Here is a 25,237-nt window from a genome sequence, read left to right on the forward strand (position 1 = left end):
CACACTTCCCTTCACACTGTATATAAAAACAAAAATAGGTCAGAGACCTAAACATAAAAGCTAGAAGTATGAAACTTTAGGCAGGAAAAAAAAACAGAGAAAACCTTCATGACCTTGGGGTAAGCAAAGATTGCTTAGGCTACAGAAAGCATGAACCATAAAAAAGAAAAAAAAATCAATTGGATTTCATCAAAACTAAGAATTTTTCTTCAGGGAAAAACAAAACAACAACAACAAAAAACACCATTAAGAAGATTAAAACACCAGAGGCCCAGAGAGACTGCGTACGGTATATATATCTGACATAGAATTTGTTTCCGAAACACGTAAGGAACTCTTCCAACTCACTAATAAAAGGACAATTGATCCAATTTTTTTTTTCAGTGGGTAAAAGACTGGATCCAACCCTTTGCAAAAGAAAATATACGAACATCCAAGAGTAAGTTAAAGTGATGTTCAAGATCATTGTCATCAGGAAAATGCAAATGGAAACCATAATGAAGTACTACTTTCCACCCACTAGAACAGCTTCTGTTAATAACAATGCCAAGTGTTCCGTGAGAACACAAAGCAACCAAAATTCTCCTACACTGCTGGTGGGTATATAAAATGTACGAACACTTTGTAACAGTTTGGCAGCTATTACCAACACAAAACTAAGCCATTGCCCTTTGAAAATGGAAACAAAGACTTGTAGCCAATGTTCAGTGTTTTAGTCATGATGGCCAAAACCTTGGAGACAACTCCAGCGTCCATGAGCAGGAGAAAAGATTCAAACAAGACTGGTCCATATACACAGGGTCTGTATTCAGCAATCACAGTGTAACTACCTACATATGCCGCACCATGAATGAGTCTCCATGGCTGAACCCCAAAGCCAGACAAAGAAAAACAACAATTGGTATGATCCCATCTATACAGAAATCTAGAAAAGATAAATCTTACTGTAGTGCTAGAAACCTGATCAATGTTTGCCTGAGGCTGGCGATGGATGGTGGGTATTGACCCTAAGGGAATAAGAAGAAACTTGGAGGGATGAGTGGAATGTTCTATATCTTGATTATAGTTCTGGTTACAAGGGTGTATATATGTATCAAGACTCATTGACATGGACCTGTAAAATAGATACATTTATGTAAATTATACATCAATAGGGTGAGTTAAATACCTCCATTCAAGCTTTTGTGGACAGCCTTTTAAATCCTCTGGTCCTCCTTGTTACTCAGCCAGTGTGGCAACATTAGAATGTTTCTTCTGTTCAAGGACATTGTAGTTAAAGAGTTTGGTTCAGGGCAAGGACATAATGAGCATTAAAAATGGACTTCAGCGGGGGTGCCTGGGTGGCTCAGTCTACTAAGCGTCTGCCTTCAGCTCAGGTCATGATCCTAGGGTCCTGGGATGGAGCCCCACACTGGGCTCCCTACTCAGAGGAGAGTCTGCTTCTCCCTCTGCCTCTGCCTCTGTGATCTCTCTTGCTCTCACTCTCTCTCAAATAAAATAAAATCTTAAAAAAAAAAAAAAGAAAGAAAGAAAGAAAGAAAGAAAAGAAAACAAGAATGGACTCAGGAACTTGCAGTGCATGAGGGAAGTGGGGCCCAGAGAGAGGGGAGACACTTGTCCAAGGATACACAGCCCCGTACTGGTATGGACTACGAGGTGTTGCTCAGGGGAGTTTTGGGTTTTAGAAAAACCTAAACAAGCAGAGGCAGATGTCGGTCCATCAATCCGTCACCTCTTGTCCTGTCTGTTTTCCTTCACAACTGAGTCTGGGGTGAGGTCAGGATGCCTCCCCGCCTCCACCACCCCAGCAAGGCCCGGCCCGCCACGCGGGCAATTGCCCAATTGCAGAGCGCCTTCTGGGTGAGATGCCCGTGGTCCGCCCAGTCCCCCCACCCCAGGGTACGGTCCTCAGCAAGCAGAGAGGACCACCTTGGGCAGGTCTCTGCACCTCCATCATTGCCCACCTCCCCTCCAGGGGCTCGGGGAGAAGCCATGACCATGGCCGTCGGCTCTCACTACTCCTACGGAACCCAGAGTTAGTTCTGCTCCGAAAGTGAGGCAAGTTCTTAAGCTAGTTCTTAAACCTCCTTGCGCCCAGCTCCAGGGCCTGAGGCACACTGAACTCTGGGCACAGAGCGGGCAAGGAAAGCTGGGTCACCCTGACTCTGACCCTCAAACAAGACACGCCAGCCCCTACGGGGCGCCAACAGCGTTGTACTTGAGGTCCAGGCCCAAGTTCTTACTCCCATCAGCTGGGCGACCCCGGCCCCAGTTTCCCCACTTGGCCCCCCACGCAGGAGAGGATGTGGGACGCGCAGGGGGTTCCGCCGGGCCCCGCCCTTGGGGTGGGGCTGGGGGCGGTCACGTGGAGGGGCTCCCGGGCCCCCGGGCCCCGCCCCGCTCCCCGCCTCTGTCGGGTCTGGGTCCGGAGCCGAGCGCGCAGAGCCCACTGAGGCCGCCACGCCGAGGCTGCTGAGGTCCGCGGGGCCGCAGGATCCGAGGTGTCTGCTCGCTGCTCCGCCCGTTCCCGGCCAGCTGTGCAGGCGGCTGGACCCGCAGCAGCAGCAGCAGCAGCAGCAGCAGCAGCAGCGAGGACTCGAGCGCGGGCGGCAGCGGCGACACCATGGATCTGTCCTTTATGGCCGCGCAGGTAACGGGGCGCCTTCCCCGCGCTCCCTGGGCTGCAAGTTTGGGGAGGTTCGGGGCCACGGGCTCGCCCTGCCTGCACCTCTGGCCGCGCCGGGAGGCTTCGAGCCGGGCGGTGGCGCCCGCCGGGGATCTACGTCCCAGTCCTTTGTCCGGAGCCGGGCATCCCCGACCTGATTTCTCGCGTCCGAGGCACAGAGCGCGGCACCCGGGGGGTGGGGCCCGCCGTGCGCCCTGAGAGCGCAGGGCCGAGCTCTTCCCAGACTGCTAGGGGCCTGGGCGTTGCGAGGCGACCCCTCCCTGCCGTCCCCTCTCCAGGACCCGGGCCTTTCCCTCAGGGCCGTCCAGCCCAGATCCGTGCAAACCCGGGTGGGCGGGCACCCTCGCTGCTCTCCATTCCCTGTCGGGCGCCCCCCACTCAGTTTCCCCCATTAAGTGGAGACCACAGCCCCCGCAGCCTGAGGAAGGAGGTGAGACCCGCTCTGTGACTAACCGAGCGCCGGAGCGCCGCTATCCTTTTATCCTTCTTTTTCCTTTGTAGGGAGTCTGTAGGCATCAGTGCCCAACGCGACCGTAACTCTTCCCTTGACACAAAACAGGTTGCCAATGTCAGGAAAAAAACCGATGACCTCTCGTCACTTGATCCCTGCTGAAAGAGAGTCCCCTGGAGTTCTGAGCGTTGGGTCTTTATGTTTTCGTGCTCAGCTCTCCTGAGCTAGAACAAAGACAGGCAGACACCCCCTTTGCAGAGCTGCGTGGCCTCTCCCGAGACCCAGTGCCGAGGACAGTCTGGCTCCAGGGAAGACCGCATTGGGTCTGGACGAGTAAATTCCAGTGCACCACGTTCGGACCTTGCCCCTTCTATGAGTTGCTTATGTTGGGAGCCCAGAGGAAGGAAGGCCACCGGGGGTCCCTCTGTCCCCTGCATGGGGAGCAGGGGCCCCGCTGCTGTTTAATTTTTCAGGGGATGGATTTGAAGAGAACACTTTCCTTTCTCACTCCCTAAAATCCCCTCCCCCACCCCGAGTGGAAGCCTCTTGAAAAAGTAATAGCAAAATCCAGGTTGTATGGACAACGAGATCCCGAACCCAGTCATGGAAGGATGCAGGATCCCCAGGATGGTTCCAGATCCCAGCTCTAGGCAGCCTCTTGTTTAGTTTTCCAAAACGTGCCTTGCTCCAGTCAGCAACACTGGTCTTTGCCTAATTTTCCATCTCCTGTTTCTAAACCCTTGTTTATAAATATTGTCATGTGGGCATCATTTTAGACAGTGGTGACTTTAGCTACAGGTTAACTGGAGTGGCCTCACCAGATTTATGTCTAGGGGAGACGGGGGTTCACACACACCTATCTCTGCCTGCCTCCTCAGGATCCCACCAAACAGCTTGCATCCATGGTTACGAGATGAGATAAATTGATCGGGGCTAACCCTGGGGCTGGCTGGAGCATTGGAGGTTGCTATGGTAACCCGACAAAATAAACATAGGACTTTCCACCATCTGCAGGCAGAGCCCGCACAGAGATTGGGTTCTTTTTTCTCTGTCTCTCTTTTTTGTTTACTCTCAAGTTTTGTGTGCTCAGTGTATTCCTGCCAACAGATATTTGGGCATTGGTGACATGCTCAGTCCCGAATCAGTTGCAAGGAACAGAAACACAACAAGCCATCCTAGGAAGAAAGCCTGAGGTTTAGGGAGCGCCTGCTGTGTGCCCACCATTTGCACACTGTATTATAGTAAATCCGGACAAGCCTGTGACATGGGCACTGTTATTCCCTCTTTCACAGATCAGGATGTGAAACTTGAATAAGATTAAATAATTTGCCAGCACGGCGCATGTCCCCGCACATCAGCAGTGGACAGTGTGACAGGGAAATATTAATGCCTCCATCTACTTGTTTGGCAAAAGTGCCGAAAAGCTCATGCCAAGCACCGTGCTGGGCGTATGGGGTGGGACTGGGGTGCTGGTGACAAAGTGAAAGGGGATGTATGTAGGTTTTCTTTCTGGTACTTCCAGAGGACTGGAGACGTGATGGGCCAGGCCATCCCCAGCAGGGGGAATGGATCGGGATCAGAGCCAACCAAGACGCTTGGCACATAGTAGGCCTTCGGCAAGTTTCTGTTAGGTGATTGGACGGGGGTGAGACCAGATGGATGTCTATTGTGAAAAGGCAAGAACAGGAAAACAGTGCCTTTGTTGTGTTGGATGCCCCTCCCCCCCGAACACCTGTCACCATCAGGACTTGGAGGACTCGAACTTGGACGGAGTAGAACTTCAGGCAGGTCTCCCCTGGTGGGCTCTAGGCAGAGAGGCAGGAGGAGGGAGGCCCAGAATATAATCAGAGCCTCCTTCAGGAAGGGGGAAGGTAGGAGCAGAGGACGCCTGGGAGAGGGGGGCTGGGGCCAGGTCACAGAGGCGCCAACCATTGAGTGGGAAGTTCACATGAATCAGTGGGCCGTGGGAGACATTGCAGGTCGTTGAGCAGGGAATAGTTTGTGATTGAAACTGGGTACTTTGGGAAGATCCCAGCCCCAGTGGAGCAGAGAGGCTGGAGGCATTAGTGGAGCCAGAAGCACCCACCTGCTTGATTAATTGAGGGAATGAAGCCAGCTCCCTGGGACTCCAAGAGCTCCTCCTCCTCCTCAGGGTTGTGGACTGTGATTCCTGCCCCTGGCTTTAAAGGGTCCAGAGGATGTAAGCCATTTCAGAAAGAGTGGCCTCTCAAACGCTAAGCTTTACAAAGACATGCTTTATGGATGGAGGGAGTGGACACCAGTTCTCCCGCAACTCCGCAGCTGCAGATGCGCCCTCACTGGTGTGGGTGCGTGGGGCTGTGTGGGGGGGTGTGGAAGAAGCTGTGGACCCAACCTCACCCCTGAGCCCCGGAGGTGCTCAGCCACCCTTTCCTCCACCCTGGACACACCCTCGCCCCTCTCTGCACAGTTCCTGGGTCCCCAGACCCCCTGGCACGTTGAGCACCTGTTTCTCTATGGTCAGCGGTGACCAGAAGGGCAGGGCTGTGCAGATGCCCAGGGAGCTGGGGACCAGGAGGACAGCACAGACATTGAGGACTGAGCCCCAAATCCCTGTGTCATTGCTGGGGTGGCTCTTACTCCAAAGATGGCCCTGTTCCCTCCCTCCCCATCATGGTTCCTCTGCCCTTAAATCTGGGTTGACATCAGTGACTTTCTTGACCAGGAGAAGGCAGTGTGGGTGGCATTCTGGAATCTCCGAGATTAGCTTTTAAGGAGACTGCAGCGTCCACTGATGAGTCCTAGAATGCTTGCTCTAGGGGAAATGCAGAGAGCCCGAGACCTCTGCAATGAGACGAGAGAGTGAACATTTAAGGGACCTGCCGCGTGGGCAGAAATGAACAAGAGGGTGAGGTGTGCTCGAGGCTGTTAAGGCCGAGTTGAACGAGCACACACAGGACACACGAGCTCAGTCTTGTGTTTGTCCTGTGCCACCCCTACAGTGACTAGTCTAAACTCAGGAGTTCCCAACGTTACTGCCACGAGGATCCCCTGGGAGCTTGGATGACCTGTGCCCCCACCCCACCCCCAGTGCTCCCCTCAGAGTCTCAGCTGGAATCGGACATCAGTATTTTCTGCCGTTCCCCAGAAGATTCCAGTGTGTGGTCTGGTTGGAGACTCAAAGCTGAAACCGCACTTAGGTCCATCTCCCTCCCCTCGTCTGGATGGAACAGGTCCTTGGCTCTCTGGCCCCTCTCAGGTCACAAAAGGTCCTGTGGTCTCCAAAAGCCAACGGAGTATGGATTCAGCAACTTAAAAAGCGAGACCCAGAAGGATAACGTGGAGACTTGCTCCAGAATTGAGGTTCCCCCTTCCTCCTGCCCACACCTGCCACATGTGGGAGACCCATAGTCGGGGAGGTGGCTCTGCGAGTCCCGTCACGCAGACAGGGAAGAAGGGGAGCGCCAGGAAGGCTCCGCCAGCAAGCGGAGGACCAGGCGTGGAGTCCAAACCCCATGCAGGCATGTGGGTTCACCAGCTCTCAGAGCAGACCCAGTGCCAGGGTGCGGGGGTGCGGGGGGAACCCAGGGGGTGCAGGGGTGCGGGGGGAACCCAGGGAACCCAGGGCCCCGCCGTGGAGCAGCCCCAGGGGATCCTAAGTCCCTGAACACAGAGTGTTGTGCTTATGTCCATTTTTTAAAAAGATCTGTTTATTTGAGAGAGAGAGCATGAGCAGGGGGAGGGGCAGAAGGAGAGGGACAAGTAGACTCCCCACCTAGCAGGGACCCCAACACGGAACTCAGTGCCGGGACCCTGAAATCTTGACCTGAGCCCAAGTCAGACACTTAACTGACCGAGCCACCCAAGCACCCCGTGTTTATGTCCATTTTTATTTTTTTTAAGATTTTATTTATTTATCTGAGAGAGAGAAAGAGCATGAGAGGGAGGAAGTTCAGAGGGAGAAGCAGACTCCCTGTGGAGCTGGGACCCCCCTATGCGAGACTAGATCTGGGACTCTGGGATCACAACCTGAGCGAAGGCAGTGACTTAACCAACTGAGCCACGCAGGCGCCCCTATGTCCATTTTTAAACATGTTCCTAAGGAGGACTCTATTAGTTTCCTGGGACTGCCCTTAAGAAAGGGGCACCGAATGGCTGGCCCCGGGGGAGAATCCATTCCAGGCCTCTCTTAGCCTTGGATTTGCCCGTGGCCCTTGGTGCCCCTTGCATGTGGCTGCATCTCTCTGATCTCTCCCTCAGCAAACCTGGCACCTGCCCTCTGTGTCTCTGTGTCTCTTCTCCTCTGCTTAGAAAGACGTCGGTATACTGGGTTAGGGTCCACTCTGATGACCTCCATTTAATTTGACTATACCTGCAGAGAACCTAGTTTGAAAGGAGGCCATACTCACAAATACCAGGAGTTAGGGTTTCAGGAGCATGTTTTGGGGGGAGACACAGTTTACCCCATAGTAACATCTGAACACCCACAAAGAATCCAAATCTTGATTCGTGGGCTAGTGCCCACCGGTCTTCGAGAGGCAGGGGGCAGATCACTTCTCTATACCTTAGTTTCATCATCTGTGAAATGGGCACAAAATCACCTTCCCAGTGGAACTGTTCATGTAGTCCTTCAGCTTCCTGTGGGCCCGACCCGGAGCTCTAGGGAGGAGAAGGCCACGGGCCTGCTGTATGATATGTGACATGGTGTGGGTAAAGGGCCAGACGAGGTACCTAACCCACAGGTCAGGGAAGGGTTCTGGAAGTTTGATTTCAGCTGTCCGAGGGAAGCCTAGCTGTTACGTAGACAGAGAAGGAGGGAGGACATTTAGGCAGAGGGATTAGCATGCACAAGGGTTGAATGGAATAGGGCTTGAAATAGTGTCTCCTGTTGGGTGTGGAGTTTGCAAGTCAGGGCATTTGGCTGCGGGGGAGACAGGTGGGGAGGGCGTGGGAGACTAGGGCCAGATAGCTGACCTCATGCCGTGGAGGACAATGGGGTGGGGTGACCCACAGGGCAGAAGGCTGGCCTAGAAGAAGGCACAGGCATCTCTAGCCCCTAACTTGTGCCCCACAGACACACAGGTCCAGGGCTGTGGGTTCTTCCAGGTTTTCAAGAAAACTGAAAATTTGGATTTTTATATGCAGTCTGGATTTTTAAATTTGGCCACTCATTAAAAATTTTTGGTAAGCCAGCCACCCATGATATGAACTGTTTCAGTTACTTAATGCTTTTTATTTCGGCTACTTAGTGGCCTAAAGCAATCATTTACTTTGCTCACGATTTTGTGGGACCAGAATTTGGGAAGGATTCGGCTTGACCATTTGTCTCTGCTCAGTGGCAGCAGGGCCTGGAGTCCAGACATCCAGCATCGTACACACGTCTGGTGACTCTGTTCAACTTGACCATTCTCACCACTTGGCCTTTCGTCTTGCCTGTTTTTCTTCAGGCAGCTGGGGCTTTCTCCCAGTGCGGTGGTCTCCTTGTGCCGCACTGCCTTCCCCCTGAACGGGCATTCCTGGGTAGAAGCTGTGAGGTTTCCTATAAATGAGGCTCGGAAGTCCCAGAATGTCAGTAACTCTGTTCATTTGGCCAAGAAAGTCCAAAGGCCAGACCCAGTTTCCGAGCAAGGGATCAGGTTCCACCTCTCAGTGTGGGGAACAGCGTGCTCATCCAGGAGGGACAGAAGGAATGGATATCTTTGGGGACTGGCTGCTCCAGGGGCCAAACCCGGCAGGTGCGGGATTGGTCCTGGGGCTGCCCACGCATGTGCCCTAGATGAGTGGGATGTGTGTAGAACTTGGAAAACCTTGTGAACTGCCAACTCCAAGAGAAAAATAAATTACTGCTAATAAGGTAGGCCATGACATCATTAGGCTGAACTGCATCAAGTTGCTGATCCGTGGCCATTTTTACCTGACAATTTCATATAGTTCAGCCTAATTGGTGCTAGCTGGAGAAACAGTAAGTTCTTGAGTTATGGAGGGAAGGAGGGGAGGAGATGTGGGGAGGGAGATCAGCACCTGCTGGGGAGACCTGAGGGGGCTTCCTGTGTTTGAAGAGAGGGCATCTCCCCACCACAACCCCAAGACACACACACACACACACACACACACACACACACAATTCTCCCCTCAGCTGAGTGGGCAGTCTTTCCGGAAGACAGCCTGTGTGGTCTAATCATAGCTGAGATTCATCAGCCACCATCCCTAATCCCCTGCCCTTTTCTCTCCCTAGACCTTGGGGGGCTCATAGTTAATTTGCATTTTTTAAATCATTTTTCATGGAGAAGGAAAAATCCACAAAAGAATCCAGTAGTGCTGAAGAGGTTATTCTGTTATCTCTGGAAATGGCCGTCCCTACAGGCATGGGCTTGTGGGATGATTCCAAAAGATCTGCAAGACACCAGCAGAAATTTTCTCTCCCCAGAAGAACGCAGCACTGCCCAGAAAAATAGAATTCTAGGGAGTCTGGCAACCTCCTACTTAGAGAATGTTTTCCCCAGCCAGCAACTGCTCTCTTTTCTTAAAGCAAGATTTATCATTTAAATACAAATTGTCTATTTATCTCAAATGTTTTTAACTGTAGGGCCTGTCTTGTTATACTTCCAATTTTCATTTAAAGGATTTAAATATTTTATCTTTGTAATTAAACCTGCTTCAAGAGAGAATATAATGCTACGTTTTTGCAGGGCATAATGAGCGGTTAAGGAAGACTCAAAATTCATGGTACTTTTTGTAGACCAGATTTCTAGACAGCATTTTGGGAGTCAAGACACTCCATGTCACAGAGCTAAGAGAACTGGGGCATCCAGAGGTGAGTTGCAAGTCTCCAATCAAATACTTGAGTGTTTATGGAGCAGCTCCTGTGTGCTGAACTCTCCTCACTCTGCTTTTAGGAACTGAACCCCAGTTCCTTCTCTTCTGAGATGATGGAGACTCACCTCTTCACTGCCCCCTCATTCTGTCCCCTCAAGATGCCCCTGTACTTTCCCATTATAACTGCCATTTATCAAATTCTTAGGGGGGGCACCAGGCGGGCCCTGTGTTGTGTAACACACAGAATCTCACTAAATCCTTTATGACAGGTCTGTGGAATAGGCAATTTTAAGATCCATTTTACAGATGAGGAAACTGAGGCTTAGGGCACACACAACTGAGATTCAAACCCAGATCTCTCTGCCATGTCGGCTTGTTTTGTTTGTTTGTTTGTTTTTGTTTGTTTGTTTGTTTGTTTGTTTTTTAATGCAATCTCACAATCTCTGCCTTCTGCTTAGAGTCTTTAAGTCGTTCGTGTTTAGTGTGATTACTTGATGTGGTTGGGTTTATATCTACTACCTCATTGTTGCCTGTTGGTCCCATCTGTACTTTGTTCTCCTTCCCCTCTTTTTCTGCCTTACTTTGGATAAGGAAACTTTTGTTATTCCATATGATCTCCTTTGTTGGTTTACTAGCTCTAACTGTTTTGTTATTTTAGCAGTTGCTTTAGGATTTCTAGTATGGACCATTAAGTTATCACAGCCGAGCTGCAATGATATTATACCACTTCACACTATTCTCCCCTCTCTGCTGTTGTGCTATTATTGTTACACATTTCACTTCTGTGTGCTATAAGCCTCACACCACATTATTATTTTTGTTAAAATTCAAGGATCTTTTAGAGCAATTTAAATAGTAAGAAAAAAGTCTTATATATTTTCTTATAGGATTATTTCTTCCAGTGTTCTTTATTCCTTTGTGTAGATCACAAATGTGGTATCATTTTCATCCTGCCTGAAGGACTTTAACATTTTTAGTGTGCACAAGTGCTGGCAATGAATTCTTCCAACTTTTATATGTCTGGCTGGGAAGAGTCTCTCTCTCCTTTTTTCTATCATTTTTGAAAGTTAATTTTTACTCGGCATGGAACTCTAGGTCGACAGTTTGTTTTTCAGTGAAGATATTGTTCCTCCAACTTCTAGCTTGCAGTGTTTCCACTGAGAAATCTGCTGCCATGGATTTTGGCCCTCTAAACATAATGTGTCTTTTTTCATTTGGCTGCTTTAACAGCTTTCTCCTTATTGATTTTGGGAACTTTGCTTATAATGTGGTTTAGTGCAGTGTTTTGTTTTGTTTTGTTTGTTTTTCCCATGTTTCTTGTGCTTAGGATCTGGGAGCTTTCCCATCTGTGGGTTTGCAAGTTTAAGATCTACAACACAGTGATTTGGTGTGTGTGTTTATCACAAAATGATTACCATATCCTTACCTCATCTAGTTACAATTCTTTTTTTCTTGTAGTAAGAACTTGTTAAGATCTATTCTCTGAATAACTTTCAAATATACAGTACAGTACTTTTTAACTATAGTTACTGTCCTGTACATTATATCCCTAGAACATTTTTTATCTTGTCACTGGAAATTTGTACCTTTTGATTATCTTCACCCAGTTCCTCCAGCCCCTGCCCCTGGCAACCACCCATGTGGTCTTTGTTTCTATGAATCTGGATTTTTTTAGATTCTGCATATAAATGAGATCATACAGTATTTGTTTTTCTTTCTGACTTATTTCACTTAGCATTAAGCCCTCAAGGCCCATCCATGGTGGTGCACATGGCAAGATTTCTTTCATTCTTCTGGTGAATAGTATTCTGGGGTGTGTGTGTGTGTGTGTGTGTGTGAGCGTGCATGCACGTGCGTGCATATCACATCTTTATCCATTCATCCACTGATACACACTAGACTGTCTCAGTGTCCTGGCTGTTCTAAGTAATGCTGCAGTGAGCATAAGGGTACAGATCACTCTTCGGACAGCGATTCCATTTTCTTTGGCTATATACCCAGAACTGAAATTGCTGGATCACATGGTAGTTCTATATTTTTTAATTTTTAATTGAATTTTTGAACCTCCACACCACTTTCCACAGTAGTTGCACCAATTTACACTCCCACCAGCAGTGCACAAGTCTTGCCTTCCATCCGTATTCTCACCAACTCTAGTTTTTTTTGGTCTTCTTTCTTCTTGATGCTGGCCCCTAGGACAGGTGTGAGGTGACAGCTCATTGCAGGTTTTGTTTTGCATTTCCCTGATGATAAGTCATGTCAAGCACCTTTTCATGCACCTGTTAGATCTTCTGAACGTCTTCTTTGGAAAAACTCCAATTCGCATCCTCTGCCCACTTTCTATCTGGGTTCTTTGGGGTTTTTTTCTTGCATCATATGAGCTTTACATTATTTCTTTACATAGCTTTTTTGTTCCCACCTTTCCTCTCCTTTGGAGACTCCATTTACACATACATCCAGCTGCCTACAGGTGTCTCCCAGCTCCCTGGTGTTTATTCATTTTTGATGAGTCTCCTTTTCTGATTGTGTTTCATTTAGGGTAACTAGTATGGATGTGTCTTCAAGTTCACCAGTGTTTTTCTTGAACATTAATCTCTGTGAATCCCATGTGGTGTATTTTTTATCTCAGGCATGGTAGTTTTTATGTCTACAAGCTTGATTTGTGTCTTTCTTTATATTTTTAATTGTCTTAGCATGCTCAGTGTTTCTTTAGCTTTCTGAGCTTGTGGAGTAATTAGAACAACTGCCCCCTTGGCCCTCATTGGCTACTCTTAATTCTGCCTCGGTTCTGGCTGATTTTGATTGACTGCTTTCTCCTCATTATGAGTCATATTTGCTGCTGCTTGGTATGCTTGACAATTTTTGATTAGATGCCAAACATTGTGAATTTTACATTGTGGGATGCTCAATATCCTTTTATTCCTATAAATATTCTTGAGCTTTGTTCTGGGATGCAGTGATGTTACTTGGAAACAGTTTGATCCTTTGGGGTCTTGCTTTTAAGGTTTGTGAGGTCAGACTGGAACCATCTTTAGTCAAAGAGCCCTTCTTTCCTGCTGGTGAGGCAGGCAGTTCTGAGTAATTTACACAGTGCCTGTGGATTGCAAAATTTTCAAAGTGACTGTTGGAAACAGGAACTGTTTCCAGCCTGTGTGGATGTTGGGCACTATTCCCTGTCATCCTTTTGGGTGATTCCTGCCTCCATTGCTTCCCTGACACACCTGCACCCATCAATCCTCTCCTGGATATCTGAAGGGTCCTTCTGCAGACCCCTAGGGTTCTCTTTGTGTATAGCTCTCTCCCCTCCATGCTCTGCCTCATTGTCTCCAGCTGCACTGGTCTCCCCAGACTTTAGTCCCATCTTTTCCATCAAGGAATGTACTGGTCTCTGCCAGGTTTCCCTGTCCTGTTCCACAACCTGGAAACTCTCCTCAGGTAGGCAACTGAGTCACTTGGAGGGATCACCTAGTTTGTTTCCTGTCTCTCAAAAGTCAGTACTCTTTGCTGCCTGATGTCCAATGTCTTGCAATCCATTTTCATGTATTTTGTACATTTTTATTGTTGTTTCATTTGGAAGGGTAGATCTAGTCCCTGTTACTTGGCTGGAAGCAGAATTTTCATAGGTGTTTTCAACAACTATGTTCCCACCTTCCTCCTTCCTGCATTATGGGGAAGGGGACTCAAGACCTGAGTCTGACTCTGGCCAACTGTCTCCCCTCGCCAACTCCCAGCCCTGGACCCTTGCTTGGTCTGGCACATCTCGGAATCTTCTGAATGTTATAAAATGTGGGTGGGGTACGGACTTAATCTCACAGGTGACTCTCGGATGCCAGGTTTAGGAAGCCAAACTGCACAGGCTGGGCAAGTTCCTTTCCATGCTACCTTGCCATGTGATCTTTTTTTTTTCAGGTGCCCTGGGACAGGGCATAGGGGACATCGAGAGAGCCAGTGCTGTGCCACAGGTGTCAGGTGGCTTAGTGAGCAAGGATGGGTTCCCTGAGGCCTCCCTCCACGCCCCTGCACCGTGGGGAGGCTCAGTCCCCAGAGGGATGGAAGTGAAGGGTGGAGCAGGCTGGTAGGCAGCAGCTGGGACTCCATGTGTCCTCTCCAGACCCTGCAACCTCCACTCATCCATCCCCTCAGCATGGAGCTGTGGGAGATGGTTACAAATGCAGTTAACTTGGCCTCCAGCAGCTTTGCGGGGGAGGGGGAACCTCAGGGAGGTGACTAATTGCTCTCCCAGACCCCTGCACCCCCGCCTCTCCCGAGCCCGAGCCCGGCAGTGTTGTTGGCATGTCCTGCCTCCTTTCTGAGGTCCTGCCAGCTCTTCTTTCTCCCATGGAGATCCTGCTGCGGCCTCGCCATACATCCCAGTAACCTAGCAGGCAGGGTGGACTTGCGGGCAACATGCCACACAGAGCCCCCCCAGTGGGAGAGGGGGCGGATAGTGTGGATGAATCTTGAGCTCCTTAAGGATGGGCTCCATGCTGCACAACTACCCAGTGAAGACAATTCCACTGCACGCCCATGTCACACACGGGGAGACCGAGGCTCTGAGAGCCTGAGTTTCTGGCCCAAAGTCACCCAGGCAGGAAGGGGTAAGATGGGGCTGGGTCTGAGCCAGGGCCCAGGTGCCAGGTGGGGAGCAGCTAACGGGTTGCTGTGCCACAGCGGGCCTCCAAGGCGCCCCAAGCCCCGGACCAGCATGCTTCTTTGTCACAGCCTTCTGTTAGCCGGTCTCCCTCCCTAGAGCCTGTGTGTGCACAGGGGACCGTAGCTACAGGGAGTTGTTCCAGAGCCCAGACAGGCTGGCGCCAGAGGCTGGCCAGAGGCCCACAGAAGGCTAAAGGGGGTGGGGGTGGGGGGCGGAGTGCAGGGCTGCAGCAGGGGGAGCTGCTCTGGAAGAGCTCCTCTCCCTCCTCCTCCATCAGAACATCAGAGAATCCTGGTGTTCCCTGAGTTCGGGGTTCCTGTCTCCTTTATGCTGGGATCACCACTGCCCAGCCCAGGGCCAGATGGGGAAAATACTGAATCAGTGAATTGAGAGGGCCAGGAATCCCAAGAAGCACAAGAAAAGCTGGATAGAAAACCATGTCTTGTGTCACCTTGCATCACTTCCTGTTGGGGTCTGGGTCACAGCTTTCTTCCCCCAAGGGGAACCCTTGGTCCCTAACCCCGGGACCTGGCCTACCATAGGTTCTTAGTAGCCCATGGAATGGACACAGTGACCCCTTGAGTCGGGGAACTGGAGAGTGAACTCTGATTCCCATGTTTGCCTTACTCTAGGACCAGATCCCCAGGAAGACCTACTGTAATGCCAGAAATCCCTCCCAGCATGCCTTGTGAAGTGACCTGTGCATCTGCATGGGCAGGGAACTTACCACCTGGCAAGACCATGACTTCACTGTGCAGCAGGGAGATCACTTCCTCTCTCCAAGCCTCTGCATGCTCAGGGTGCAGTGGGGTCATGGTAGTGGTGATAAGTTATGATCAAGCTCAAGATTTTGAGGCTTACCAGCAGGAATGTGGCTCCTACTAAGTGTCAGTGAATGGGAATTATTCACAACAGACTTCCTTCCTTGAGTCAAAAATCATCTGCCCTTCATCCCTGGCACCGAGTCTAATCCTGGTTGCACGTGATGGGCTCTTCTGTGATTGCACTGGGGGACCACAGAGAGCACCCTGGGATGGGGGGCAGAAGGCCTGAGTCCCAGGGCTGGCTCTGCCACGAATGATTTGAAGTAAGATACTTTAACTTGTAGCCTCCATGTCTCTGTAAAATGGGTAGCCCATTTTATACCTAGCTCATGATGTGGGCAGGAGAATGAAATGAGATGATGGTTGTAAAAGTACACCTTAGTGCACGAATACCAGTAAGTGTTACTCCATTTGGGCCATCCTCCTTTATTCTCCCTTGGTACCGTTCCTTTTTCGGACTGAGTGTAGCTATTTCCCTCCCTCAACTGTCTTCCCAAATGACTACTCTCTCTGAAATCTTCACCAGGTCAGGCAGTGTTCTTGTAAATCCATTTTCTTAAAATATGGCATGATGCCCCAGAAGAATCCATCACCTCCTCGGATCTAACCCTGATACACCCGTTAATGTGGCCATTGAGAGTCATATCTTGCCTCCCGTGATGCTGTACCTTTGAATCCTACTGATGAGGGGCATCTCTTTTCCGAGTGCTTTGTAGCCAGTTCTGCTTTCCAGAATGTGTACAATTGATCTTTTTGAACCTTAGCACAGATATGTCAAGAGCTGCGAGGCGTCTGAAATTCTACCCTGTGTGTAAGTTCGCCTGCTGTAATTTAAATGATGCTGGCAGAAGACATGAGGCTCCTAGATAGAGAACTCTATGACTCAGAGCGCAGCCAGCAGTGTGAGCTTCATGTTCTCATCAGTACACCCTACTGCACGGGCCCCAGGGGGGTGATGCCGAGCTGCTGGGGAGGCTCTCTCTGCGTGCTCCCTGGGTTTGTGGAACAGCCTAGAAACCCCATGCTTAGGAAAACCTGCTCTTTTCAAGGGAGCTGCTGGCAAACCTGCCCCACCTTTGTCTCCGAGGGAGTCACCCCGGTCAGGAGACAGATGTGCCCTCAGCCGTACAGGGAACATCATCTTTGTTCGGGGCAGTTTGCTCTGCAAACGTCCTTAAAAGATAGTCTGAAGTGGGTTGCTTGGGTGGCTCAGTCGGTTAGGCGTCTGACTCTTGATGTTAGCTCAGGTCATGGTCTCAGGGTTGTGGGTTCAGGCCCCATGATGGGCTCCACGCTCAGCAGGGAGTCTGCTTCAGATTCTCTCTCTTCTCTCCCTTTGCCCCTCCCCAGCTCATTCTCTCTCTCTGTAAAATAAATAAATCAATCTTAAAGAAAAAAAAAAAAAAAAAAGACAGTCTGAGACAAAAAGCCGGCTGATTCCTTTGCCAAGAAGGCGCGTGAGAGATGGATGGAGAATGGTGTTCCGGCTTCTCCCGCGCACCGCCGTGCACCGATATGGGCTTGCGTCTCCCGTGGCTATTCCTGAGTTGTGTCACTTTGGGCAAAGCACTAGCCTCTCTGGTCCTCTGCTTCTGCACCCTGAAGTAGAAGTGCTGTGAGGCGTCTTTAGGAATCGCCTTCTAGAAGCATGCTAACTGTGCAGGTACCCAGTGGTCCGATGAGAGGAGGCAGCTGAGCCGCCGCCACCATGATAGGAAGCTCATCTTTCCATCGCTCGATTCTCACCCCTGTGTCTCCGCCATCCCTCTCTGACCTGGTGCTCGTGCTCCTGCCCCTTCTCTCCTGTCAGATAGGCCCAGTCTCCATCCTGGCCCTGAGCCCCACGGCCAGGGTGAGCGCCTAAAAGCTGGGCTCCGGAGGCTCCAAGCAGAATGCACAGAGCCTGGCTCCTGCCCAGCTTTTCCGAGTCTCCACCTCTTCATCCATGTCACAGAACCTGCCTCCTGGGATTTAGGAACAAATGAAAGGAAGGGGTAAGCGCATTTGGAGCATTCCTGCGGGAGACAGGTGCTCAGCAGCGCCGTGACGGGGCTGTTCCTGGGGTCTGAGCTTCCCAGAACACAGTATGAGGGTGAAAACGCACGTTCCCTACCTGCTGGGAAAGGTGGCCATGCCAGCCACTCCCTGGAGAGAACTGATGCGGAAGAGGACCACCCCCAAGGGGGCTGCGGGGCGCGAGCTGGTTTTGCAAACCTTGCAGACCGCTCCGCGTGTGGGGCATCTGCGTGGCAGGGCCCCCATGAGTCTCCTGTGTAGGGAACACAGAACTGACCCAGCTGTTGTCCCATTGGCTCGAGAAGCCGGGGTACTTCAGGTCCCCGACACCTGCTGTCTGGTCTCTGCAATGCTGCTTGCACACTGTGTGACCCTGGGTGACAATGTTCCCCTCCTTAGGCTCCATTTAGGGCCTCCATGTAGCGTGGTGGTTGAGGGCTGGAGACCAAGGGTCAAACAGATGGGGTTCAAATCCTGAATTGGAAACTGGCTGGGAGATTCAAACAAGGCGGTGTATCTTCCTCGGCCTCAGTGTCCTTATTCTGTAAAGTGGGGATGATGACTTTTCCTGCCTCATGGAGCTGTTGTGAGCAGAGGCCAGATGTGAGCAGATGTGAGCAGAGCCCAGCCACTTAAGGGTGCCTGTTGTGATGCTGCATTTTCTGGGTCTGGGTCTGCAAAATAGGGCCGGCGGGAGTGGACCACAGGACCTCTTACTGCGTAGGGACATGGAAAGACTCCCGGAGTCGAGGTGAGCAAACCTTGGTCCAGATGTTCCTCAGCCTCTTCCTGATTTTGTGTGACATGGACAGGTCCTGTCCCTTCCCTGCGCACCCTCCGTAGCAGCGGCGGATCCCACCTCCTTCTCCACGTATGACAAAAGTGCTGGTCACCACGCCTGGCCCGGGAGCTGGGTCGGTGGTCAAGGGGCCTCTCAGTCCTGAGCTTGTTCGTCAGCAGGGCTGCTGGTCCCAGAGAGCACTCCTCTATCGGGGGCCATCGCCAGAAGGAAGGTACCAGACTTGGAGTCCTCCTTGGGGCCAGAGCAGGTAGGAGCCTCCAAGTGGGCTGCATGCGGTCCCAGTGGCTGGAGAGCCCATTGTTTCATCCCAAAGCAAGGCTTAGTCCTCAGGACATCCTCTGGAGCAGCTTGGGCTGATGGACCCCCATGCATTCCCCCCAGTTCATTGTACCCCTGTGGTAAGCAGGGTGGACTCTCCCCTGGGTGGACAGGAAGGAACAATGCCTTCTGCAAAAGGAAAGTCTGCTCAGCTGCCTCCTGGCAGGTGATGTCTGCTGGGCGCTCCAAGGTGGAGCCCATTCTCTATACTTTCGGTCAGGAAAGTTCCGTGGTGTGAGGGGATATTCTAGGGAGGAATATGCAGGCCTCCATTCCCGGGATCCATCGGGGAGAGGAACGTGAAGATCCCAGGGCCCCTTCTGGCTTGATTCATGTCACAGTGGTTGACAAGTGGCCTCCACTGCCATCAGTCCCTGGGGTCGCTGTGCAGTGCCCACCATGTCCTCACCGCCCTCCCTGGGTGCAGTGGCCTTGCCGTGTGGTGGACGCGTTGCTAGATCTGAGCTCAGCCCGAGCATGGACTCGGAAGACCGGCAGTGACGGGCATCCCTCACGTTGCCACGGTGCTTTTAGATTTGCCATAAGCCTCAGAGTCGGCTCTGATACGGGAGCGTGGGTCAGCACCTCTGCTTCCAAAACCGGAACCCCAGGTGCAGAGAGCAGAAGTGGGTAACCTTACCCCAGGCTGGATCCCAGCCCTGCCGCAGGGTGTGGCCAGAAGCAGCTCCCGGGGGGAAAGGGCAGCCCGGCAGAAGGCTGAGGAAGCAGCTGGGGAGTGGTCTGAGAAGGTTCCGGAACAGGGCAGCCCAGGGCCGCATCTGGAAAGTGCTCTGCTTGCAAGAGGGGCCGTGCTGGGGACTGGGGAGGGCAATGCACGAAGAGACAGAATGGTAGCCAGATGCCAGGTCCTCTAGCATCGGTGCCCACTGGGGGTGAACCCCTCGGCCCTGGAACGCAGAGGCGCCCAGACTGCAGCACAAGCAGACTGATGCTACCAAGTCTCATGTTCCTTCCTTAGTCCACTTAATTCGTTGGACAGCTGTCCTCTGGGCCACTTGCCTGGGTCTGGCTCCGTGCTGGGTACCAGGTCCAAGGGCCCAGCTGTCTGGTGGGAGAGCAGCGGAGCCCAGAGAATGGGTGATACTCAGAGGGGAGGGTGGGGCAGGCACCTCCAGCAGCCTGCTATGGCGGGCTCTCTGGGAGGGCTTCCTCGAGGAGGTGGCGTCTCAGGCCCTGTGGTTATGCTTCTGTGCCTGCGGCTTGCTTGGAGGCTGCAGCAGCTCTGGGGTGGCCACAGGCTCTGGAGGGAACAGGCTGGCAGGTCCTGGACTCCTGTAATCCTGGGCTCCAGCCAGCACCACATTCTGTCTATTTGGGGGCTTGCAAAGCTTGACCTTGGGGCAGTGAGGTCCCTCAGGAAGGAGGGGGGCCAGGACAGGAGTGAAGCCCAGGCGCCCTCCTACCCTCTCCCCCCACCCACTGAGGCTCAGACCCCCATCCCGTGTCCCTGTCCTCATCACACCTGTAATGCCCAAGGCCCACTGGCCCCGGCACGCTCAGAGCCCAGGGGCTTCCTGCCTGCCACACTCACTCTAGACCGGGCCCAGGCTCCTGCCCGAGACCCCTTCCACATGGGTGTTCAGTTTCTGGGTGTCGGCCCTGGGACATTTGTTCACCTGGGAGACCCGGCTTCCCGTTTGGGCCGGGAGAGCGCCCGAGGCTCAGACCGCCAACCACAGACTTGCAACTTGCAGGAGCAGGAAGGGACCTGGCATCGAAGCCCTCTTCACACAGAGCTGGCGTCGGTCCCGTGTGCGACAGTGTCGAGGGCCTGGGAATGCACCTGGGGCAGGGCTTGCATTGGTGGTTGGAGCTGGCCTCTAGGAAAGATGTCCTCTTAGGGGCACCTGGGTGGCCCTGCAGGTTTGGCATCTGCCTTCAGCTCGGGTCCTGATCTCACAGTCCTGGGGTGGAGCCCTATGTCGGTCTCCTTACCCCATGGGGAGTCTCCTTCTCCCTCTTCCCCTGCCTGTGCGCTCTCGCATGCTTTCGCTCTCTCGCTATCTCTGTCGAATAAAAAAATAAAATCTTTAAAAAGAAAAGCAGAAGTCCTCTTCGACCCCTTGCTCTTCCTCTGCCTTCTTATCAGTCGTAATAACTGATCCGTCCTTCTACGACCCTAACAAGTCTCTTTGGGGGTCCCAGGCAGCTCCTCTGGGTCACCTTCCCCAGCTGTGGGTCGGCGTTTGGAGGACACAGCTGCCTTCAAATTCGTGCTCTGCCGTCCAGGCTCCTGGGTGACTTGAACCAGTCACTTAGCAGCTCTAGACCTGCTCCGTGGCCTGTGAGATTGACAAGTGTCATTAGGCTGGAAGGATTCGGTGGGGACTGGGAAGATCAAGGGCACAGGCCTGGCACTGAGCATTGTCTAGATGGAGGGAAGGGGGGCCCAGGAAGGGGGATGGGACATCAGCCATGACATCTGGCTCCAGCTAGCAAAGGCTCATGACTCAGACCGGTCCCTTCTCCCAGAACCTCATCTCAAATCTGATGGTTCTTTCCCCATTTTTTTTAGCTTCATTATGGGTCAAGGTTGGTGCTACATGACAGGGTGAGATTGCAGGTGTTGCTTTTGGAAGCCCGGCTGTCACTCACAGTGATTGACTTGCAGGAGAATTACATGCAAGGAAGCAAGAGCCTTTAGCTATATTCCTCATTTTTAAAAAAGGATTTTATTTATTTGACAGATAGAGATCACAAGTAGGCAGAGAGGCGGGCTCCCTGCTGAGCAGAGAGCCCTATGCAGGCCTTGATCCCAGGACCCTGGGATCATGACCTGAGCCGAAAGCAGAGGCTTTAACCCACTGAGCCCCCCCAGGTGCCCACTATATTCCTCATTTTAACACAATCAGCATGTTGAACTGATTCTGGCCAGATCACGGGCTCTGCGGTCAAAGGGTCACTTACAGCCAGGTTGGTGGAGAAAATCCTTGGCTGACCAAATAGTTTTCTACAGCAAATATTCTAACAAATGATAACAATTCAGCTTGGTAAGTCCATAGCCTTTAGAGCCCTTGAAACAGCATTCATTATAATATCAATGCTGGGAGCTCTTCTCCATAAGCAGAATCCAGCTTGACCTTTGGAGGATGAGCTGCAGAATCCATTTGGCTTTAACTTAAACGATCAGGTAACAGTGATGTAAATATTTCGTGATCTTGCCTCTTATCTGCCTAAGCGAAGGTAAGACCCCGTATCAACAGCTTCATGGTCTCTCAAATTTCAAGCAAACCTGTCTGGATTCTGGTTTCTTGTTTGCTTCTGGTGACGTGTAATTTACAGGAGATAGAGCAAGACTCTTAACCGTGCGGCCTGATGAATCTACGTATTGTGCCCAGAAACTGTGGACGTACCAGGCCTGGCTGCCATCGGGTGAAATCCCTACTTACAAAGTTGGCGCTTGGCTGGAGGGTCCCCCTCCTCATTGCGAAGCGCGGCTCACCGTGCCGACGCTGCTTGTGCCAACGGTAAGTTTCGTGCAAACAGTAGGGCTCGTGCAGAACTCTTGCTTTCCTTCCCGGGGGTCTGGAACGTGGGTGTGTGCCGGCGGGGGTTCCTGTGTGGCCAGCCCCCAGTAAAAATTCTGGTGCTGTGTATCCTTAGTTGGCTGCAGTGGGGACATTTTGTCACAACTTGTTGTTGGGGAGTTGGGTGCGTCCTGCGTGACCATACCAGGAGAAGATCCTTGCAAACTGGTGCCTAGTTTCCTGCGGGCTTCCTCCTTTTGGCACATTTTCCCTTTGCTGATCTTGCTTTGCGTCCTGTGCTATGACACATGGGAGCCATGAGTCTGCCCAGGGCATCGTCGAACCTGGGGTAGGCTCGGGGTCCAACCTACACATGTGAGCGCCCCTGTGACTGCCATCTGGGTCCAGAAGTAGATCATCTTCCCCCCAAAGATGCCCTCCTGCAGCCAGCACCTGCCCCTCATCTCCCTCTCCCTGTTCCCCCATCCCTGCCAGGCCTTGGGGAGCATCTTTCCCTGGCCACTCCTCCGGAGGCAGCTCTGGTTGCACACAGAAGAATTGTTTTCTCTCTTTTTTTGCACACAGCTTACTCACAAATGCATCTTTTTGTCTCCTGAAAATAGCTGCTTCTGACCCAGCAGAGTTTTATCCACCGGAATGTTCCTTAATGACATCATTTCTGAGCCTCTGAGCCTGTTCCCTGACCCCCAGCACTTTCCTCTCTGTTCTACTTTAAAAAATCTTGTGAATAGTGGCTTATTATAATGATGTCTGTTATTAGAATGTTCCTGGGGGGTTTCATAGTCTACTTTCTTGCCGGAGACTTTTAATAAGCTCCGATTCCAACCCCGGATCTGAGAACATTTTTTCTCATGGATATTGTTCATCTGAACAATGTTGAATGGAGACTAACGTGGTGGGTTTTCCCACACGGCCACACCTCGAACGTATGGTAGAGCTTGACGGCTGACTCAGGGAAATGCTTCACAGAGTCTGTTCTCTCAAGCAGAGAGCTTGGAGGGCTCAAGTCCTCCCCAGAGGGATCAGGGTCCTCTCGGGGGGGAGTGACAGGCTTTCCATAGTTCTAGCTGAAGGAGCTACAGAAAGGGCTCGGTTTGCACCCACCATGTTGACCAGGAATAGTAGCAAAAAGTAGGGTTAAAACAATTTAATCCCCTTGAAACAACAGGATTCTAAAATACCGATGGATCTTGCATTGATGCAATGAAGTATTTTTAACTCTTTTCTCCTGTGTAATTCATTTTCATGGAAACTCTCGAGAGACCCATGTATTTCCCGTGATGTGGGAATGAGGCTTCTGAAATCAACACAGAGCCATGCAGACTCCAGAGCCCAGTGTGATGGAATGAAATACCCTGATCAGTTCCTGTTCACATTTGTTTGTGGATAAATAGGATCCATCTTTCTTACCACGTATTTTTGGTGCCAGACTCGAGGTCCCTCCAGACTTTCCCTCCTGGAAGCCAGAGGGAGGTGGGCGGGGTTCATGCCAAAGCCTTCTGTCCTTGGCCACCTCTCCCTGCATGTAGAGGCCGTGGGTAAATACTGGGCACACAGTGGAGCCAGTGCAGCACACTGGGTTAAACTGTATGTGTACATATCTGTTATTTCTAAATTGAAAGCAAGAGAACAATGGGACACACTTTGCATTGACAGGACAGATGTTAACGGGGGCGGGGCAGGAAGACTGACCTTCACGGAGTTCCATGCTGTGGCCCAACATCTCTTATGTGGGGGAGGAGAGGCTCTGGGACACAGCTGGCTGCTGGTGGCCAGGCCGAGGGCAACTGGTAGCTTACTCATCTCCCACTGCCATGCCAAGCCCACCTGTCAGATGCAGAAGGAAGTGCAGGATATTGCTTAAGCTGGGAGCCCCTAATGGGATCGGTTGTTTCTTAACACACAAACACCTGGGGCACCAGGGTGGCTCAGTGAGTTAAGCCTCTGCTTTCAGCTCAGGTCATGGTCTCAGTGTCCTGAGATCGAGACCCACATCGGGCTCTCTGCTCAGCAGAGAGCCTACTTCTCCCCCTCTCTTTGCCTACTTCTCTGCCTACTTGTGATCTCTCTCTCTCTCTCTTTCAAATAAATAAAATCTTAAACACACACACACACACACACACACCTGTCTGCAAATTCCTACAGTGCCACCAGCCCATCTCTCCTAGACCACTGCACCTCTGAGCGGGTGGGTGCCTTGAGTCCCCTCCTGACCCTTCCCTTCATGGCTTACTTGCTGCAGAATCTTGAGTTGCCAGAAACATTGAGCTCGAACTCCAGAGTTTGCAAATGTTCGTTACAGAGCATGCATCACCTTAAAGTAATAAAAATAAAGACACTGTCACCATGACCTCCTACTACTATTACAACTAGTAACATTAAGGAATAAGGTAGCTTATTAAATTATTACCCACCTTAACACCATGTGCCGGGCACTGAGCTTAAGAGCTTTACACCTGTTGTCCCAGGAAGTCCTCACGGCTCCCCAGTGAGGGTGTTCTCGTAGGTCTCTGTGCAGATGTGAAGAGGAAGGCTTCGGGAGGGTGACGGATGGGTCCCCGGTCACACAGCTCCCTGGTAGCCACATCAGACAGTGGACAGACAGGGATGGTCCAGCTCCCAATCCCTGCACTTCTCCCGTGGGAGTAGCAGGGTGTGGTATGACTTGTTGTCACCGGGCCTAAGTGTTGTCGCCCTGTGTTACCATCCATAAGCTCACTCGGGGAGCCACCTGCCCTTATTCAGGTGTTTGCTGAGCAGCAAAGGCTGCCACCAGGAGAGCCCCGTGCGATTGCTGGGGCTGGGTGTTGGGGACACCTGCTAACAGCAGGAAGTAGGGTCTGGGTGTGTGCGTGTGTTGAGTTTACTGTATTTTCTTTCTGGTAGAACACGTTAGTGGCCCTAAGACCAGTACGTAAGAGATGATGCCTTTGGCTGAGAGATATTTATTTCTGTAAAGATTTTATTTATTTGAGAGAGAGAGAGAGAGCAGGAGTTGGGGGGAGGAGCAGAGGGAAAGGCAGAGGGAGAGTTGTGTGGGGCGGGAGCTCAGTGTGGGGCTCCATCCCAGGACCCTGAGATCACGACCTGAGCCCCCCAGGTGCCCCTGGCTGAGCAGGGTTTAAAGAAATAAACACATCAGCATCATCCTCAAGGGGATGTTATTCTGATGCTCGGTTTTC

The 25,237-nt window shown here is 51.5% G+C and overlaps 1 protein-coding gene across 1 annotated transcript in view; it reads left to right on the forward strand.

The window, feature by feature from the left end:
* Positions 1–2,373: 2,373 nt before the first annotated feature.
* Positions 2,374–25,237, forward strand: part of C7H14orf132 (chromosome 7 C14orf132 homolog) — a 50,931-nt gene continuing 28,067 nt past the window's right edge. The window contains exon 1 of the mRNA XM_059183035.1: positions 2,374–2,650. Coding sequence (XP_059039018.1) covers positions 2,624–2,650 — 27 coding nt within the window. The 5' untranslated portion in view covers positions 2,374–2,623. The remainder of the gene's footprint in view (positions 2,651–25,237) is intronic.

This window comes from Mustela lutreola, chromosome 7, assembly GCF_030435805.1.
Source record: "Mustela lutreola isolate mMusLut2 chromosome 7, mMusLut2.pri, whole genome shotgun sequence".
Classification (NCBI taxonomy): domain Eukaryota; kingdom Metazoa; phylum Chordata; class Mammalia; order Carnivora; family Mustelidae; genus Mustela; species Mustela lutreola.